The sequence below is a fragment of the Kwoniella botswanensis genome, chromosome 3 (genome assembly GCF_036426115.1).
Source record: "Kwoniella botswanensis chromosome 3, complete sequence".
In the NCBI taxonomy this organism is placed as follows: Eukaryota; Fungi; Basidiomycota; class Tremellomycetes; order Tremellales; family Cryptococcaceae; genus Kwoniella; species Kwoniella botswanensis.
Genome location: NC_088601.1, coordinates 701343 through 720833, shown reverse-complemented (window position 1 = coordinate 720833; position 19491 = coordinate 701343). Strand labels below are relative to the sequence as shown.

The following is a 19491-nucleotide window of genomic DNA, read 5'->3' as shown; positions in this document are numbered from 1 at the left end:
TTCTGCTTGTTCCGAGCTAACGTGGGAATTACCGACACATAACTAACACACCCACATGTTGCCACTATAATTGACCGCGTTCGCGTTGATCTATGATCAAGGACAGGTCAAAGGATTATTCCTGCCTCGATTCAAGTCCTCATAAGATCATGGTTATACAAGACATACGGAGCTCTGAGTAGCACTCGAAAGTTCCATTAACATGGTCAGTGGAGGTCATCCGAAAATGCGGAGTCCAAGCAACTCGACAATCGAGGGCAAAGAACACAAATCATTCATAAATGTCCAAGAAGATACTACTGACAGAGAGCAGACAAATTACGAGTAATACTATGTGCGCGAGAGAGTCAAAGAGGCTAATTTCATCTGATTGTCCAAAAGATTTTAGATATATATAGTGTAGGTGGAGATACTAAACTTCGCACAGTCGTGTACATTTGTACGATAAGACCCTGTCCTATCTTAATTATCTGATCCACCAGAGGAAGAATCGGGAGTAGATCCTTCTCCAGGAGCAGAAGAACTACCAGTGCTTTCACTACCTCCATTGATGGGATTTCCAAACTCGTCACAATCGATACCGATTCCACCTTTGCCTCCAGTACCACTGCTCGGAGAAGAGCTAGAGCCGGTTGAACCGGAACCACTGATGGGATTACCAAATTCGTCACAGTCAATACCGAATCCACCTTTACCACCACTACCACTTCCTCCAATAGGTGAAGAACCACTGGTACCACTTGGGGAACTACCTCCGGTAAGACTGCCAATGATATTTCCAAATTCGTCGCATGGGAGTTCAGGTGTAGAGGAAGAGGTCTCACATCCTTCTCCTGTACATCCCTCTGAGGGAGTAGAAGAAGATGAAGGAGTAGAGGCTGGAGCGGTGGTAGCTCCAGTATCACCCGATTCACCACCTGAGCTACCTGAGTCGGGTGTAGAAGGGGAAGATGTGGTTGGTACAGCTGCAGCCTCGGTAGTCGCTTCAACAGGAGCCGAGGTGGTCTCCTCTGGGGTTTCGATTGGGGCAGCAGAAGAGGTGGTAGGCACAGCGGCCACTTCGGTAGTTGGAGTTGCGGCTACTTCCGTGGTGGGTGCAGCGGCCATGTCGGTAGTGGGAGCAGGCGAGGTTGACTCAGAGGTCATAGGAACCGGAATGGCATTGACGGCTATATCACGTGGTGATCAGTAAGACTGTACTACTGAGAGGAAGGGGAACTTACCGGTGGATGCCAAGAGAGTGAGGATACTGAAAGCGAGGGTGAATTTCATATTGTATAAAGTTGTTGGAAAATACAATGGAGTAGAATCAAATTGGGTGATTTAGATTGAAATGTCTGGGAGGGGATGAAGATGAAGATTGAAAGATCGGAGAGGGCTGATAATGGTTTTTATAGACAAATGATTGTCAATCAAATCGAATGGTATACCGTATACATACTAGAGAGAGAGATGGAAAAGACAAAGAAAGTATCTTATGGGAACTTGATCATCTGCGGATTGACTTCTCCTTCCCTTGGAATCATGCGAATGTCCAGAAACCATATCTAATCGCCTCTTCACTCCTTTGTCGAATGACCGAGTAACGTCCAGACGTTCCAAGGTGAAGTTTCCAAAATTCGAGGGTAGCGTAGAATTCCAAACATGAAGGCATATTCCCTCTGTGTGATACCCAAAATCAACGGAACTGCGGATCTTTAGGCCCTTTAGACAAAAACGGTGTGATCTAGATATCATCCTTTATCTCATGGGTGTTAAAGGTCAGCCGTCGATGTTCATCTTTACCACGATTGCGATGTCAAGCTGCGGATCCGGATGACTGGTCCAACGTAGCGGAAAGGGTTGGACGCTTTTTCCTCGGTGTACCCCCAAACATTGTGCGACTTTTGTCTGTTGAAATTGTCAAAGACCGCCTTTCGAACGTTGCTGCGCCCATGTACAGTCTGATCGTCGGTGTGATAGATGATAAGTGGAAATCCGCAGGTGGATTGCAACAAAGTATATCATGCGAATGAATTTGCGAAAGACGATTATTTAGGAGATGATACTCAGTCTGGGAAAAGGAAGGTGGTCACGGAAGGTGGAGGTCGGATGAGCATGTTCAAAAGGTAACGGTTAAAAGGCTAAACTTCAACTCCAGTATGCACCTCAGAACCGTACTCGAGGATGGCATAAAACAATCCACTCGTCCTGCCAGACAAGACCGCCATGCATCACCGAGCCTATCCTTCCTTGTCATGGGAAGCTTCAAGCGAGTACATGTACTGTGCTGTCGGCTGTCAGAATGTTCATGTTGACCACATGAATCGGCAGAGACACTCAAAGGATGATGGTCTGTCCGGATACTACAGTACAGGTCAGGAACATGGCAAAAGACGAACCGTGCTCATCGTGCATCGTTAGTGCGCATCCGAAACAAAATCCTCATCGAGCAGTGCTCAGGCTGAGGTTTTGAGATCCATCCATCCATACTCTCACACTGGTTCCTCATGGGTGCTCTCTCCAATAGATTGTACTAACTCTATCGTTGTAGACCTGACTAGTACCCACGTATGATCAAGCTAGAAAAGGACCATACATCGTGTCTTGCACGACATTTCAACCATCGAACGACCAATGGGATCTGTCGTACATACACCTAAGAGATAAAGGAGAGTAGAATACTTTTCTAACTGAACACCCATCATTGTACGACATACCACTTAATCAATCAAGGAGTTTCGAATCGTTGAAACCCCTCGTGTACCGTATAGCTGCAAAACGTCAATAAAAGATTTAGGGACGTTTGCATACAATACTATCGATACTATTGAGAGCTCGTCTCTGTAGAGAATACTGAAGACTAAAAACATCAAAACGGAATGACCACCTTTCCTCGACACCCACTTCAGCTCGATCGTCCTTATTCAGGATCATCCCATTCCTATCGAACTTCCTTGACTCCTTCGACTAACTCAACGGCTCCAAGGGACAGTACGACCGCTCCCCCTCGTACACCTTCACCATATCTCCCTAACCCACCTTCACCCAAGATCCCTCATAATGATGTGTTGCCATCGATAAGAATAGACGATGAAGGCGATGAGACAGTAGAAGAAGGTCGCTACAGAAGAAAAAGTCTGGAAAGGACAAGGAGTTGGGCCGAAGAGGTCGAGAGGAATAGGAAGAGGTCAGAGAGGAAAGGTAAAGAACGAGTAAAAGCTGTACGGGAGAGCGAGAATGGTGCATATGGCCAACCCTTTTGTGAGTTAAGTGAAGTGGAAATCAGTTCCCCATCTGGATCATCGATCAGATCCGATTTACTAATGTTTCCAAGGGTTGAAGCTGATATATATGGCATTGCACGCTATAGGGTCAGTATCAACCGAAGTGATGGATTCATTGGTCGAAGCTCTCAGCCCTTCGTCTTCCGAACTATCACATCTACCCAGTGCCGCTAAGGTGATAGCTGCCAATAGAAGAAGAAGTTATCGTATAGATAGTGATTCGGATGAAGGCAAAAGTGGGGAAGAAGATGAATGGTGGAATGAAGATTTACATCGCGAGAAAGGAAGATCCACTTCAATGAGGCTACAGGTGGTGCAGCCTCGTTCACACAGGGAACGACGAATGTCAGAAAGAGCTAGAAAGTCAAGTAACAGGACGACGAGAAAGGATGAGAAAGATAAATCAATTAGATCGAATGAGAAGATAGCTTTAATCTCTTTGCCTAGTCCTACAACACCTATCACACCTACTACGCCCAATACACCTGCCACAACTTCCACTCCCACTCCCACAACGCCTATTTTGTCTATTGATGATATCATCAGGAAACATTCACCGGGAGTGACGAATGCAGAGAATGTCGTGAAAGAAAAAGCAAGGAGGGAGATCGAAGAAGTAAGACCTAGGTTGGCTAGCATCAGACCGAAGTCTATGGACGTTCTTACGCAACGGAAGAAGGAACTTGGTGATACGCTGGGACAGTCGCCTGAGAACGTTGTGCAGAATAACGACGAGAATAGCAGGGTAGCTACCGCACCTCAAACCTCTTCCCTGACTCAAGATACTAGCACAGCAGATGGAATGTCAAGGACCAGAAAACTATCATTCGCCCAACCATCAACACCTTCCGGTTCATCTCGAACCAACAGTCTACCAAATGTGAAACCGATTTTACGAACATCTCAGAATACACACAACACACCTCGGAAATCAGCTCTCAATAGCAGTGTCAGTTCTGGACAAGCTACTGGAATGGAGAACGAAAGCTTGGAATCGCTCTCACAGGAAGTGAAGATGAATACAGCTTTATTAGATCAGCTTGAACAGCTGGAAAAATCATCAACCATCACATCAATTTCCTCTACACCCACTTCAAGTCGCAGGATAAGTTTTCAAATTTCACCCGACAAACGATCTTCTGCATTCGTCCGACCAATGACACCTACCCGAAACTTCAACGGGAATGGGAATGGGAAATTATCTAAAAGGAAAAGTATGCCTGAATCGAGTCTTATAGCACTTCAATCTCAAGCGCCACTCGATAGTCAAAATCAATCTTATGCGGTATACCTTAGATCGACTCATCTCAACAAGATCATAAATCTACCAAGACGATATCCCGAAAAACCACTTCACATATCCTCAGCAGAAGTTGGTAATCCCCATGGTAAACCTGTAATAGTTTTTCTAGGATTAGGATGTGTAAGATATTTGATTGCTTTATTCGATGACATTGCCAAGACTTTCAATCTCAGATTGATCTGTATAGATAGATGGGGATATGGAAAGACCGATCAAGTGTCTTCGGATAAACGAAATCCACTAGATTGGGCGGATATAGTCACGAGGGTCTTGGACGTATTGGGTGTAAGGGATTTCCAAATTTTGGCTCATTCTGCTGGATCACCTTATGCTATGGCACTTGCTTTGAGGATGAGGGATAGGGTGAAAGGGAAAGTACATTTGTTGGCACCCTGGGTAGGAGCCGATATAGAGGGGGGTGAGTTTCCATAACACCAAGGATCTGGCGTCGTTGTTAATTGATTTGATCCCTCTGTTTAGGCTACAAATGGCTTAAGTATATACCCAACACAGTTATCAAATCCGCCACCGCTGCCGAATGGAAACTACAATCGTATTTGATTGGTAAACCACCTCCGTTGAGACATAGACCGATATCTCACGATGCGAATGCACCGGTATCTAGCGAAAGTTCTTCGAGGACCACAACACCCCTGCCGGAAGAAGACACATTTGAAAAATCTAGAAAGAAAAGAAACTCAATGCTCAGATCGTCAAATCGGGATATCACCACGAATGTTGTTAAAAGGGAAAGACAAAGACCGCAAACCTCACCATCACCGGGTTTAGTCAGGAGGGCTTCAAAGAAATTACTCACTACACCTCGTAAGACATCGGTATCGAAGAACATGGACCGTCCACCCAGTCAATCTGAATTGAGAAGATCTAACTCACCAACCAAAAATATTGATCCTCGAACAGGAAGTCCAGTTCGACAGGATTCTGGCACATCCCTGATCTCGATCAGTAGTTCTTTACAAACCAGCTTGAAGACTCCAAATTCCATATCCAGATCCAGTCTATCGCAAGAGAGTCGAGCTAGATCATCGAGTGTTTTAAATAAAAACGACGACCTTGAAGTCGATGTTGATGTCGGATTAGATATTTATTCTCAAGAAGAATTTGATTTGAGATCATCAAATTCATCAGATTCTCAATTCGTCACGTCCCCAATCAGTCGATCGGCCTTACTTCGAACAAAGTCATCTACTACCTCAAGCACGAGCCCAAGTGGGATAGACTATGGATCGATGAGTGCACCTTCAGGGGAAGGTTTCAGTACAGCGTTGAACCAAGCTTCTCATGCAGAGTGCGAACCTGGAACTACCTCTGATCTTCTATCCATAATATTGAATAAAAACAAGGATGATAAACCTTGGGGGTTCAGTTATACATATTATACAGGATCGGTAAAAGTATACTATGGATCGATGGATGATAAGATAAGTGAAAAGAGTATGAGGTGGATGGAAAGATCAATGAACGATGTGGAGTTGATGGTGAGAGAAGGTGAAGGTCATAATTTGATGACGTCGCAGAGGGTTATGTGGGATGTATTTGAGAGTTTGGGAAGGGATGCGAAAGGGAGGTGATCAGTGGATGTGTTGTATCGGGAATTCGCTTTTCAAGTAATTTAATGTACATTTGTATCGCACTGTGTAAAACGGTGTTATGTCTTGATGATAATGATGAAATAGTATGGTGATGATGGCATGTTACAAACGGACAGTAACGCGTCGCGTCAACTTGTGTTTGGTAATGTTTTGGAATTTAAGCGATTAAGCGATCGAACAAAGTTGATCGGGTTGAGTCAACCGGTGAAAGCAAAACACAGAGTTCCATATCGCTTCTTCTTCCTTCTTCTTCTTCATCTATGTGTGTAACATATAGTGTATAAATGTAATATACAGCAAGAAAACTGGCCATGCCCACGCCGTTATCCCCTTCCTCATCTCAGGAGATAATCCCAATCTCACCACCGCCTTCATCTCACCTCAAGGCTAAAGGGAAGGCTGCACCCACACCTACAGCATCTTCATCTAAATCTATTACTACATTCACAACCGATCTCAAAGAAAACTCCAAGTCCAGGTCTGGATCTGGGTCTAAGACTGCTTCTGCGACTGTATGGAAATCGAAAGATGTCGAAGATCAAATAAAGAGAAAGGTAACGGATGATCAACGATCGGAATTATCGAAAAAGAATAGATCGCAAGTTACCCAGAGGATGTTGAGTACTAGAGGGAAGGATTTGAACCCTATTACCAACTCGGATCTGTATTCTAGGTGAGTTGAAATGACTACCGAACTATAAGCATGAGCATCATGCATTGGGAATAGCATGTGCTATATGAGTACGAGCAGGATGGGATTATATATCTTCTAGATGTACAGAATGTTTGGTAAACGATAGGACAGAGCCAAGGATAAACCAACTGTAAAATGCTGATGATACTGTATATATATGTATTCAGAACCGACCACTTCGTATCCTGTTCTACGGGACATCAACAGTCCAACCGAGGAGGTGGGAGCGAGGGTTCATGGACTTATTGGCAAGTTCGTTCGGCCCAGATGAACGATCAAGCTAGGCCGAAGGTGATTTTCTTTTATAAAACCATGCCATGAGATATCTTGTTTGCTTATAATTCTTGTTGATGTTGATATAGAAAACGGACATATTCAAAGGCTGTGTTGTGTATCTGAACGGATCGACAGGACCAAAAGTATCTAATTTACAGGTACAACATTTGATATCAAGTAATGGTGGTAGATTGGCGTCAGTGTGAATCCTCTCCTACATCCCTCGGCTTGTTTCTAAACGCGGTAGAGAGATAGATTCCCAACAGGTCAAATGCGAAAAGATGACAGATGGGCTGATGGGAATCTTATGACTTGATAGCCCCACCCAATCATCCTCGTGTACACATATAATAGCCAATGGTGGATTATCCGGAACGAAAACTCAGAAACATATCGATGGTCAGGGAACGCGAGGTGCGAGTAGACGTGCGAAAGTTGTCAAAGTTGAATGTGAGTCCAATCCCACCGTTGCTCGCAAGTATAGTGCAGCTTACAATATTTGAATGGTACGCAGGGATTCTCGATTCGGTTGAGAAGGGACAGAAATTGTCAGAAGCTGGTTATGGAATGGTTGAAGATCCTGTAAGCTCATCATGCTCGATTCTGTGAGGAAGCTGACACGTCTAGGGTTTGTGGTCAGTCACAACCTAATTTGTTCAAGACCTTGGGGGTAAAACCGAAATTGGAGTCTGAAGTTACCCAGAAATGATATGCTGACTTGCTGCGTACTTCCGTATAATATCGTCTTATAATTTGCCCAGTGATCAATTGTTGTACCACTTGATTGTCATGTTGTTGTACGATTGTATTGGCATGTCACGTTGATGATGATAATTTACATACTATTACATGAACTCCTGATCAACCTCAGTCTTAACAACACACCCACTCTCCCAAATGACTTTCTCTCATATATGATCTTCTTGATGCACATATACCATACCAGCTCGAAGCTAATCCTAATCCTCATCTTCATCGTCATCATCGTAATCTTCCCTCACCCTCCTCCTCTTCTCTCTCCTACCACCATCATCCAGGTCATCCTCATCCTCATCTTCATCTACATCATCTTCGTCTGCATCTCTTCTGTTACTCGACTTTGATTTGGATTTAGGCCTCGAGTCGTATTCCTCGTCTTCACCTTCTGCATCTTCATCTACATCCTGAGTAGGTCTATCCGGATCAAAAGATACGCCTCCGCCTCGTCCGTGAGCTAATGGCAAGGGTGCTCTGACCGGTCTGAAAAGTGAAAGAAAAAAAAGTTATCCGTTGGCATACATATTATCGGAATCGTTTTGCGTTGTTCACTGATAGATGACGTAGGAGATGCACCAATGTACTGATATGGAATACTCACCTCTGCTTAGGAGGTTGTTTCGCCCTGACTTCTTCACAAGCATCTACCCAACTATTCGTCATTCGAATCAGCTGAATCCGTATTACGAACAATGAATAATGAGTAGCTTACTCGCAATATACATCAACAGGTACAGAAAGAGCTGTCATCATCATTTATGTGTCAGCTTCGTCATACATTCCGATGACACGATAGCTGGACTGACAATTTATAGGTGACGTGAATCTCTGTCCACAGACTTTACACGTTAAATGACCAAACATCGATTGTTTATCGCTAAGTCGTACCAATATGAGATATCAGCTTACGAAATCGTTGTGAATCCTTATCTCGCTGACAGAGTGATGAGTAGAAGAGAGAGAAAGACATACATTTTCACTGTCACTGCTTTCTCGTGGTTGCAGAACAAACATTTGAAGACACTTGCTAAATACCATTGAACCAGTGTTAAGTATTAGTCAGTCACCATTCGTCTTGACCAAGCGAAAAGATATGACTTACATAACGGTTCGGCCTTCTTTTTGGCTTGGGGTTTCTTCGCTGCCTTTCTCTTACCCATCTTGGCGGACCAAGTATATCTATTGGCTGTTATGTAGGATGAACCAGATGAAGAAAGATGTATATGTAAGGGTTAAGGGTTACAGTCATCTTTGGTTGTGGACATTGAGGATGTTATACACTCGTATACGGAGTTTGAACGTAACTCCGTTGATGACTAGGTGGTGGGTTGAACGAATACGCGTTGGCTACATGTGTCATATCATCGATGATGATGATGATGATGATGTTACTTTCGATTCTAAATTGTTCATTTACATTTATTCCTATCCCACCTAGACTATATACCAGCATAGAAGATTACCAAAATGGAGGAAATAGGTATAGATTTCAAACTCGAGGTGAGCTTACCATCCGCCTTCTGAAAGAAATGGCCAAGCTGACGAATGTTGTGTGATGTGCCGACGATGAACGATCAACGCAGGACCCCACTCTCCCATCTCAAATATCGGAGAAACAAGCTCTACTCAACTCGTTGCCTACGAGCGACGAAGAGCTTTATAGTACTTGGAAGAAGCTGGAGGGTCATAGAGAGTTCCTGGAATTGCAAGAGGTGTGTATCCTACTGTTCACTCCCTTTCCGACGAATGCAATGGGTATCGCTTACAATAACGTTGAACGTGCTGGACCTCAATAGGAATATATCAGAGATGAAACTCAAAACTTACGAAGAGAATTGCTCAGAGCGCAGGAGGAGGTGAAGAGGATTCAAAGTGTTCCTTTAGTCATTGGACAATTCTTGGAACCTGTTGATGAGAGGCGGGGTATCGTCGGATCGACTACTGGTGGGTATCTCGCTTTCACCATCATCGTACTTCTAAACCATGAACCACCAAAGAATCCAGTTTTATTATACCCGATGTTCTATCTTGACTTGCTGATCCTCATGACGATCCGCAGGTTCAAACTACGTAGTTCGAATTCTCTCTACTCTCGATCGAGAATTACTCAAACCATCTTCTTCCGTCGCTTTACACCGACACTCCAACGCTTTAGTAGACATCTTACCTCCCGAAGCGGACTCTTCCATTGCGATGTTAGGGGCGGATGAGAAACCCGATGTGAAATATAGTGACATTGGTGGATTGGATAGTCAAAAGCAGGAAATAAGAGAAGCAGTTGAATTACCTTTAATCCAAATGGATTTATATAGGAAAATTGGTATAGATCCCCCTAGAGGTGTATTACTCTATGGTCCACCAGGTAAATCCTCTTCTTTGACTGCCTTATTGCTGTCGTATACGTGCTGTAGCTGACTTGGGGGAAACTACCTCAGGTACTGGTAAGACGATGTTGGTGAAGGCTGTTGCCAATTCCACTTCTGCTTCGTTCATCAGAGTGGTTGGTTCGGAGTTTGTACAGAAATACCTGGGTGAAGTGAGTCGCAATCGCATTCTTCTCAATGAGTCAGACGTCGCTGATGTGGGGATGATATCTTAGGGTCCCCGTATGGTTCGAGATGTCTTCCGACTCGCTCGGGAGAATTCCCCATGTATCATCTTCATCGATGAGGTGGATGCCATCGCAACGAAACGGTTCGACGCCCAGACTGGTTCAGATAGAGAAGTACAGCGTATCTTATTGGAGCTGTTGAATCAAATGGATGGTTTCGATCAACAAACTACTGTTAAGGTCGGTTGCATCTCAATTACCTATCATTAAGGAACACATCTGATATTTGGTGTGATAGGTTATCATGGCTACCAACCGAGCTGATACGCTCGATCCAGCTTTACTTCGTCCGGGTCGATTAGATAGGAAGATCGAAATGCCCTTACCATCCAGAAGAGAACGAAGATTGATCTTCCAAACTGTCACTTCGAAGATGAACCTTGGTCCGGATGTAGATTTGGAAGACTGTAAGTGTTCCTCATTCATACTCTCGACATTGTAATGGTGCTGATCCACTATATCTTGTACAGATGTCTCTCGACCTGATCAATTGAGCTCAGCTCAGATCGCATCCATCTGCCAATCGGCGGGTCTTCAAGGTAAGCTGAGATTTTACGATGGAGTACCATGCAATCATAGCTGACTGATACTGTTGACAGCTGTGAGGAAGAATCGATACGTCATTTTACCGGTTGACTTTGAGGAAGCTTGGAAGGTGAGTGAAAGAGTGCCACATTCATTTCGCTGTTTTTGAAACCCCGTCAAATACCGCTGTCACGCGTCAAAGCTTGCCAAAATCCAAAATCCACCATTCAACTTTCGAAATTATCTCTTGTGCATCTGTTCTTTCTCTCTTCCTCTTTGCTAACACCGCTTTGTATATATAGGGAGTTGTCAAGAAGTCTGATGAAACTCATGAGTTCTGTGAGTGTCGCTTTATAGTCAATTGTGATCATCTGCTAACTTATCGATCTCTCACTCACAGATCGATAGATTATGTTATGTTGTGAGTTCCCTTTACTTCAATAAACACGAGGAACATCATCTAACTTTGCTATCTTTACAGTGTATATCTCATCCCTTTGCATGCAACAACAATGAACGAACTTGCACAACCCGTCGCCCATAGATCGCAGCTATCACTCAACCTCCATTTTCCCTCTCACAATCCATATTTATCATCCCCGCTCAGTAACCCATTACCTCGCTCTCACCTATTCAGCGGTGACAGCGAAAGGCGTTGCAGAAGCGAAGAGCTACCCAACTTTCCCTTGTTGGAAAGTCAACGTTCATTTGCTATTTCTTCGAGGTCTAGTATGACCATGTTGACGAGGTAAATACTTCACAGACGTTGGACATGCTCTTTCTTTCCTTTCCTTCCTTTCATTTTGTCTCTGATTAGAAGATGGAAGATGATTTGATTTGATGTATTGGGGTTTAGAACAAGGAAATCTCGATGTAAAAGGAATATTATACGCTTAATTGATTGAGATATTATTCCATTTTACTTCGAGGTTTTCTTTTTCTTTTCTTAAGGAAAAATTAAACGGTGCTTAACACTCTGCGAGCGATGATTACCTATGTCGTCTTGCTATTTTAGGAACACCAAGAAAGACTTGTTTACGTCTCCTCCGCGCTCTGGAGGATGTACGTCCCCTTGTTACTCACCGACTCGGATTGACGGGATGATGATCGGTCCATATTATAGGGTACATCCTTAATTTTGTATATCATCGACTTTACATGTTCATGCATTTGTGCCGACATCGCCCTTCCATCGAGCATGCTTCATTGCCTATGATTATCTGCTTGAATGAGCATGCGATAATTCAGTATCATGTATGATGTATTGTGTTGATGCTGGTTGGATCTAAGAGGACTTTTTTTTCGGATAACCGTACCAAATTAGTCCAAATTGACCTCCACCGATAGCAAACACGTTCCAAAGTACTCGTACATGGGAGAGAGCGCAACATGAGATCGAAATTACCTATCTATCTATCGTTAACGTTCACTTCGTATTACTCCATATCTGCACTATAGCCACGCTCACCATCTGCCGTTCAGCTCAGTAATATCTCTACAACAGTCCGAACTTGCTTTGTATAAAGCACCGGCTGTCAATTGGACCTAGTCGATCTTCAAAGCTTATCATCGATCTTGCCACCGCTTCTTCTCTCGACTTAACTCTGGTCTCTTGTGAAACAAGCGTCGAATCATCAGCGTAGAACAGCATATATATCGTTTCTTAGACAAGATATATTGATACTCTCGAGGCCATCTTCCTCGAAGATCGATATCTGTCTTTGTAAAACCGGTCCATTCCACTGGGTCTGGTCTGGTTTTGACTGATAAATTGTTATGCCAAATTTACACGTTCATTATTATAATGGGAATATCAAAGCCTTCCGTCAAGAGTTGGATGGGAGCAACACCTCCAACACAGGAGGTAAAGGGGGGATTAATCCTGGAAGTGCATCTGGAGGAAAGAGCTGGTCAATATCTGGATTTAGCACGGGGTCGGTAAAAGCTGATATCAATGAGAGAGATCAATTTGGCCGAACGTAAGTCAACCTTTCTGATCAACTAGTCTTCCGTTATGATCTGTCGGTCAGATTATAGCTGATGGGGTTATTCATTCAGAGTCCTACATCTCGTAGCTTCATCCTCCACTGCCAATGCCTATACATTCTTGAATATCCTGCTGAAGAACCCGAATATATCTGTGAATCTGCAAGATACCGAATCGGGCTATACGGCACTTCACCGAGCACTATTTGTTGGCAACCTACGAGCAGCCAGAGAGTTGTTAGCGAGAAGTGATATAGATACGAGTATAAAGGATGCAGAGGGGATGACGGCTTTCGATCTGTACAATGGGACTGTTGAAGGGGTAAGCTCCTCTATTCCTCATTGTGCGAAAATTGCTCCAGCTCACCCATCCCAATCGTTAGACAAATCCACCACATGATGTCGATGGATCCGACTTGTACGTCTGGGGAGTCAATCGTAAGCTTTTTTGCTGTTTTTGTGAGGGCTGTCAACAATCGCTGATACAGTCCAAACAGGAAATTACGGTCTCGGTACAGGAGATGCATCCGACAAAGCCTTTCCCGATCGAATCAACCTCCTAACCCAAGCTCAGTCAAGTGGTCGATCCGACCCATCTGAGAAGTTCGATCATGTCGGAGTCAAGAAAGTCTCCATGGCTAAATTACATACCGGAGTCATTACGAATGAATCAAGGGGGAACTTGAGTTTATGTGGTTTCGGTTCGAATGGTCGATTAGGTCGATCAACTCATTCTCAACTCTCATTGTTACCTTTACCCGACTTGCCACATACCATCATCGACATTGCATTAGGGCAGGATCACACATTGGCGCTAGCTTCTGGTGGATACGTCTTGTCCTGGGGACATAATAGATTTTCCCAATTGGGTTATACGATCGAAGCTCCCGAGAAACCCATGCCGGGTGGCAGAGATGGTGATGATTTGGTGCAGATAACGCCGAAAAGGATTGTAGGACCATTGAAAAAGGAAATTGTAAGGGGTGTAGCGGCGGGAAGGATGAACAGTGCTTGTTGGACTGCCGACGGTGTATGGACTTGGGGGACGAACGCTGGTCATCTAGGTGAGCTTGATCTACCAGTTGACTGAGTCGGTCTCATGTCCATCCAGCTGACGAGAAAAAAACAATAGGTTACGATAAAGCTTCGAACCCCGTACAAGTTGTACCTAGAAAAGTGACCTCTATCACCCAGCCAGTGCTTGATATCGCATTCACAGATTACGCTATGATCTGTCTGCTGGATACATGCGAAGTTTTATGTTTTCATCGAGATACATCTTTCAAGATCAGTTTCTCTACCCCTCGAGTCTTGTCCGAAGCATTTCCTTTCAGACCGCCTCAGGCCACCTTGAAACCTATGATCAAGAAGGTTACCAGCTGCGGTACTTCTTTCGCTGCTCTCTCATCGATAGGTGATGTTTTCACCTTCTCGCTACCCAACCCTCTGGACGATCTACCGAAAGATGCCAGAGGTGGTCATGTTAGTGTGAAACCTCAGATGATTTGGGCTTTGAGGAAAAGCTTTACGGCTGTTCAAGTGAGTCACTTTGTTAAACGATACAAAGGATCGCGGCACGATGTAATTCTGACATTCTGCAACAGGATGTCGCACTAGGTTCCGATGGCACAGTTATCATTTGTACTCAATCCGGGCACGTTTTCGTCAGACAACGACTCAAGTCAGGCTCCGGTCAATTAAAGTTCCGTCGAATACCGTATCTACAGAGAGTCGTCAAAGTTGCGGTCAACGAATCAGGAGCGTTCGCTGCTATTCGGGTGGATGCTAGAGCTACCCCGATCTCACTGGCTGGAAGAACCCTCGAAGAAGACCTGTATCTGCTTCAACCGCATATCGGAAGATTCGAGAATCAAATGACCGCCGATGAATTCGAAGAAGCTCTCAAGAAGAAAGTCGAGGATGATGAGGAGGACGAAAGCAGCAATTCCGTCACAAAAGACCTGTCGGTCACATTCAGGTTCTGTACCATCTTGAGTAGGTGGAGAAACGATGATGGGGACTCGCTCTTCGCATGGGGTGAACCACTGCTTGGAAGCGATGTTCACCTCGTTGTTAAGGATGTTGCTATTCCAGCTCACAGTGTGATTCTGTCTCTGCGAGTACCGAAGTTCAAGGATCTTTTGGCTGGCTCTGGAACAAACAAATCCGATCACATCTCTTTAGGCAAATATCGATCATCAAAAGCTATTCATATCAATGCTTGTCATCCGCTCGTAGCGTTGTTACTCCTTCAATACATCTATTCGGATGATATTTCGGCGATTTGGGATGCGCGAGTTGCTCGAGCAGTACAAGATAAATTTGCTATCCTCAAACTTCCCCTGGGACAGATAAAATCCGATCTCAAAACCTTAGCGGATGATTTGGAACTCACACCTCTCTCGACCGTTCTCTCCTCAGCAGGTAAACAACCCATCTCTCATCTGACTCTCCCATCCGATCTATACGCTTTCTTCACTTCCACCCACTCACTACCGCCCTCCCCCACCACGCAGTGCGACGTAACGCTTGTCTTGGCCGACAAGGAGATCTCATGCAATTCGACGATATTGCGATCAAGATGTCCGTTCTTCGAAGCTATGTTTGCTGATTCTGATTGGACATCGAGACGAGTCGACGAAGGTAGAGTCACAGTCAATATGGAACATCTCAAATGGCCTGCAATGAAATTGGTCTTTAGGTATATACATGAAGGAGCGGAGGACGATTTGTTTGATTATTTGCGTAAGTTGGGATTTGTATCAAATGGTATGAACATTTAGCTAATTTTAACTCTGTAGACCAAGATACGCTTGACGATTTCCTAGATTTCGTATTTGAGGTGCTAGCTGCTGCCGTAAGTTTGATGAACTTCCCTGTCAATGGATGATTGCTGACCCTGGGTTTCTAGACTGAGTTATTACTCGACCGGCTCGTTCTCATATGTTCGCGAGCAATTGTGAAACACTGTAATGCTCTCAACGCCGCCGCGCTTGCCACCGAAGCAACCTTCTATCAAGCCAACACCCTCAAACTCAGTATATTCGACTATATCATCTCATGTATGGAGACAATGTTAGAATCGGGTCTTCTCGACGAGATGGATTTCGATGTTCTACAGGATCTGAGTGAAGTAATAGCTCAGAAGCAGGCTACTAGACTATCAGTGTCCAGAAGCCAGTTACTCGTCAAGCAAGCGACGGAGAAGCATCGTGATTGGTTGTTGTTACAGGACATACCCCAACCGAGAGTCAGACAGCCTTTCAGATGGAGACCTAAATCCCCAGCTCTATCACCGGTCGATACGATGACTCTCTCCTCCGCCAACAAGGATAAGGAGAGAGTCAAGATGCCTCTCTCACCGATGATGTCTCCTGAGATGCAACCTTCGGCGGCAGATGGGATCTTCCAAATGGACGATGACTTGCCTACGCCGCCTTCGAGCGCTTCTGGAGCTGTAACACCCAGAGTTGCCAGACCTGTCACCCCGCTGAACCTGTCTGCTGCCGCTGCGCAGGACAGTAAGGGGGCTGTATGGAGATCGAAGACGGTCGAAACAGAGAAGTGAGTTGGTTCCGCATCACTGTCTACAATAATGGCTGATTTTGTCTGCTTAGGGTTGACTTACGAAGTATCATGGCTGGAGAAGCTGCCCGAAAGACCCCAAGTCGACCTGCTGCTACTCCCAGTAGTATTCTTGGTGGACCTTCACGGCCTCAACCTACACCTTTACCTACCCCCACCAAAACCCCATCGACTCCACGTAGTCAACCATTATCATCTGGTGGCAGTCCATGGCGATCTATGGATACACCCAAAACATCTTTTTCCTCCTTACAGACTCAACAATCGCCCGCCTCCTCATCATCTACCCTTCCTCGTCCCACTAGCTCTCAAGCTTCGCCTGCACCTCAGCGGAGTGGATCTTCCAAAGTGATCACACCGGTGAGATTACCCCCGTCCGCACCTGGTACCATCCCTCAGCGGAAAGTATCTGCTTCGGGAGCAGCATGGACCACACCTACATTCACACCTACCCCACAGGTATCTGTTTCGCCTATCACCCAGGGCTTTTCGCTTCTGGCTATACAGCAGCACGAGCGTGATATCGCTGAGATGAGCGCTAAGAAACCTGCCAAAAGCTTGAAAGAGATCCAAGAGGAAGAAAGGGTCGCGGAGAAAGATAAAGCCCAAGAAGAAGATTTCATGAGGTGGTGGAAAGAGGAGGAAGCTAGAGTCGCTAGAGAATCCGGATCAGGATCTGGATCAGGACCAGTACCTAAAAGAGGGAAAGTTAGGACGGCTACTACTAAAGGTAGGAATGGAAAGAACGGTGAGAATAGTGAGATGACTGGGGCTGGTGCTGGAGAAGGATTGAGGGCCAGTGGTAGTACCAGAGGTGGAAGAGGTGGGAAGGTAAAAGGAAATGCCGGTGTTTCGAGGAATGGTGAAGATGGGGAGAAACGGAAAGGGAATAAGGATAAGGATAAAGATAAGGATAAAACTCCATCGAAATCGCACTCGAATTCAGATGATACCAGACAGCCATCGCAAAAGAAACCTATTGGCACTCCAACTAAATCAATCAATAACACACCATCCAAATCTAATGGTAATCCTAGCAAGAACAACAACAACAACGATAATAATAATCTCACAAATTCATCTACTACAATAAAATCACAATCGGAATTACAATTACAACCAACAGCATCGACGTTCGTACCTAAAGCGAATGCACCTACATTTGTACCTCGATTTGGAACAGGGAATGGTAAATAATGGGAAATCTCAGAAATAGAATATATAGAGAGCGAGCTTGATATTGGGAGGAAAGGCAATCGGAGTCGATGTTTTAGTTTGATACATTACAAAACAAGATATGAACCAATCAATATTTTATATAGATGTTGTACTTGTGCTATCTGGAATGATGATCAGATGCAATTTTTCATTCCTCAACCATCGAATCAGAAACATGATATGAGGTATTGCATATGTACAGTACAATAAAGAGTTTACCAACATGATGAAGGATGCAGGGTATATGGAACGATCATAAAATGTAACAAACAACCCATGCGATATTTTTGATCCTTGTCTTTCTCAAGCTATTAAACAATCACCTTTCCCATTACCTTTTCCATTATCATTTCCCCCTTTGTCTTTGATACCAGTACCGAATTTCCTCTTTGTGGATTCACGTTCAGCTAAAAGTTCTGCATATTTGACCTGATCATCCGACCCCAACCCATACCACACCAGCGAAACATAAGTGAAGCTCCTTTATCGGCGCAAAGGTATTATCTCACCTCCTCGGTTTTGGAGAGTAAACCTTTATCATGACGTGCTTTTAACGCTTGGATAGTAGAGTTGAGTTCAGCTTGTGATCGCCTAAAGTTCGACCATACCATACAAGTCAGTAAAATGGAAGTCATCGGGTGTCAGATGGCAAGGTGGAGCTGACAACTCACTTTTCAGTCTTGGTTTTTACGAATGGTACTTTCACATCCTGGCCTGCTCTCTTGATGGCTGCTGCTGCAGCTGCTGCTTTGGCATCTAATGGTCTATCCACCGCTGGAGATGAAGAATTGACTTTGACCGCTGGAGCAGGTGCAGGAATAGGTTTGGACGATGATGATGCGACGGGGGGAGTCATTGATTGAGGAAGTAGTCTGGATAAAGCTGCTTTACCTGCTGGACGTATTGGTTGAGAGGAAGAGGCAAGGTTGGTATTGGATGATGAAGGTGTGTTGGAGGGTGTGCAGGTGTGGGAGGACGAATGACGATGTGTGGGACAGAAAAAGTGATTACATTGCTATGACACAGACAATGGACTGTTAGCTTTTGGGACTCTATGCATGCGATAGCGTGGAGATGGATCGGATTGATAATAGCGATCATGTATAATCTGCATTTAAGAGGTGCATGATGAAACCAAAATACTCACCTCGCACTGCATTTTCACCACCAACATCTTGTTACAATTCTTCTTCCAACAAATTTCACCATTCTGCTTCTTCCTTTTCAGCTCCAACTTCTTACGTTCTTCTCCACCTTGAAAGCCCGTACATGTACCCGAGAGTATATGCCTCTCGACAGCCTCGTTCGGATCCATATTTGATGAACTGGTATATTTGACGATCTCATCACACATCGGACACTTCGGGGCTATCCGATCGACCATCGATGGTGGTAAAGGGGAAGTACAGGAATGCTGGGAAGGGAGGAAATGAGGTTGACAGAATGATAGATGACATGCTGGACACTGCGAACATTACAAGAAGAATCGCAAGTGAGTAAGTAAGTCAATGAAGGCAGATGAATGATGGATGGACATACTTGAAAGGGCAAAAAGTCGTGCAGGTGACACGCAGGATGATTACATTCTTTACCTAGAAACATCATCTCGGCTCGATGGGTTGGCGAAGGTGTGGTGGTTGTCATGTTGATTATCAAGT

General features: G+C 44.6%; 7 protein-coding genes across 7 annotated transcripts; 4 read left to right on the top strand and 3 right to left on the bottom strand.

The window, feature by feature from the left end:
- Window positions 1-462: 462 nt before the first annotated feature.
- On the bottom strand, window positions 463-1272 carry L199_008156 (uncharacterized protein; the record flags this gene model as incomplete). Its single annotated transcript, XM_064893839.1, has 2 exons — window positions 463-1169; window positions 1224-1272. The coding sequence occupies 2 exons, from the start codon at window positions 1270-1272 to the stop codon at window positions 463-465; spliced, it is 756 nt and encodes a 251-aa protein (XP_064749911.1).
- A 1589-nt stretch (window positions 1273-2861) lies between these two features.
- Window positions 2862-6161, top strand: L199_008155 (uncharacterized protein; the record flags this gene model as incomplete). The annotated part of the gene is made up of 3 exons (XM_064893838.1): window positions 2862-3243; window positions 3353-4987; window positions 5050-6161. The coding sequence occupies 3 exons, from the start codon at window positions 2862-2864 to the stop codon at window positions 6159-6161; spliced, it is 3129 nt and encodes a 1042-aa protein (XP_064749910.1).
- A 332-nt stretch (window positions 6162-6493) lies between these two features.
- L199_008154 (uncharacterized protein) lies at window positions 6494-7861 on the top strand (the record flags this gene model as incomplete). Its single annotated transcript, XM_064893837.1, has 6 exons — window positions 6494-6855; window positions 7044-7167; window positions 7239-7348; window positions 7472-7602; window positions 7667-7734; window positions 7793-7861. The coding sequence occupies 6 exons, from the start codon at window positions 6494-6496 to the stop codon at window positions 7859-7861; spliced, it is 864 nt and encodes a 287-aa protein (XP_064749909.1).
- A 250-nt stretch (window positions 7862-8111) lies between these two features.
- L199_008153 (uncharacterized protein) lies at window positions 8112-9068 on the bottom strand (the record flags this gene model as incomplete). Its single annotated transcript, XM_064893836.1, has 6 exons — window positions 8112-8391; window positions 8510-8560; window positions 8621-8651; window positions 8715-8785; window positions 8881-8935; window positions 9011-9068. The coding sequence occupies 6 exons, from the start codon at window positions 9066-9068 to the stop codon at window positions 8112-8114; spliced, it is 546 nt and encodes a 181-aa protein (XP_064749908.1).
- A 307-nt stretch (window positions 9069-9375) lies between these two features.
- Window positions 9376-11560, top strand: L199_008152 (26S protease regulatory subunit 6B; the record flags this gene model as incomplete). Its single annotated transcript, XM_064893835.1, has 11 exons — window positions 9376-9408; window positions 9492-9620; window positions 9705-9852; window positions 9968-10270; window positions 10344-10444; window positions 10508-10699; window positions 10758-10926; window positions 10990-11058; window positions 11119-11174; window positions 11347-11383; window positions 11526-11560. The coding sequence occupies 11 exons, from the start codon at window positions 9376-9378 to the stop codon at window positions 11558-11560; spliced, it is 1272 nt and encodes a 423-aa protein (XP_064749907.1).
- A 1260-nt stretch (window positions 11561-12820) lies between these two features.
- On the top strand, window positions 12821-17812 carry L199_008151 (uncharacterized protein; the record flags this gene model as incomplete). The annotated part of the gene is made up of 9 exons (XM_064893834.1): window positions 12821-13023; window positions 13103-13352; window positions 13414-13468; window positions 13528-14094; window positions 14163-14569; window positions 14635-15775; window positions 15832-15887; window positions 15942-16594; window positions 16648-17812. The coding sequence occupies 9 exons, from the start codon at window positions 12821-12823 to the stop codon at window positions 17810-17812; spliced, it is 4497 nt and encodes a 1498-aa protein (XP_064749906.1).
- A 324-nt stretch (window positions 17813-18136) lies between these two features.
- On the bottom strand, window positions 18137-19477 carry L199_008150 (uncharacterized protein; the record flags this gene model as incomplete). The annotated part of the gene is made up of 5 exons (XM_064893833.1): window positions 18137-18262; window positions 18343-18424; window positions 18505-18848; window positions 18981-19298; window positions 19373-19477. The coding sequence occupies 5 exons, from the start codon at window positions 19475-19477 to the stop codon at window positions 18137-18139; spliced, it is 975 nt and encodes a 324-aa protein (XP_064749905.1).
- Between the last annotated feature and the right edge of the window lie 14 nt (window positions 19478-19491).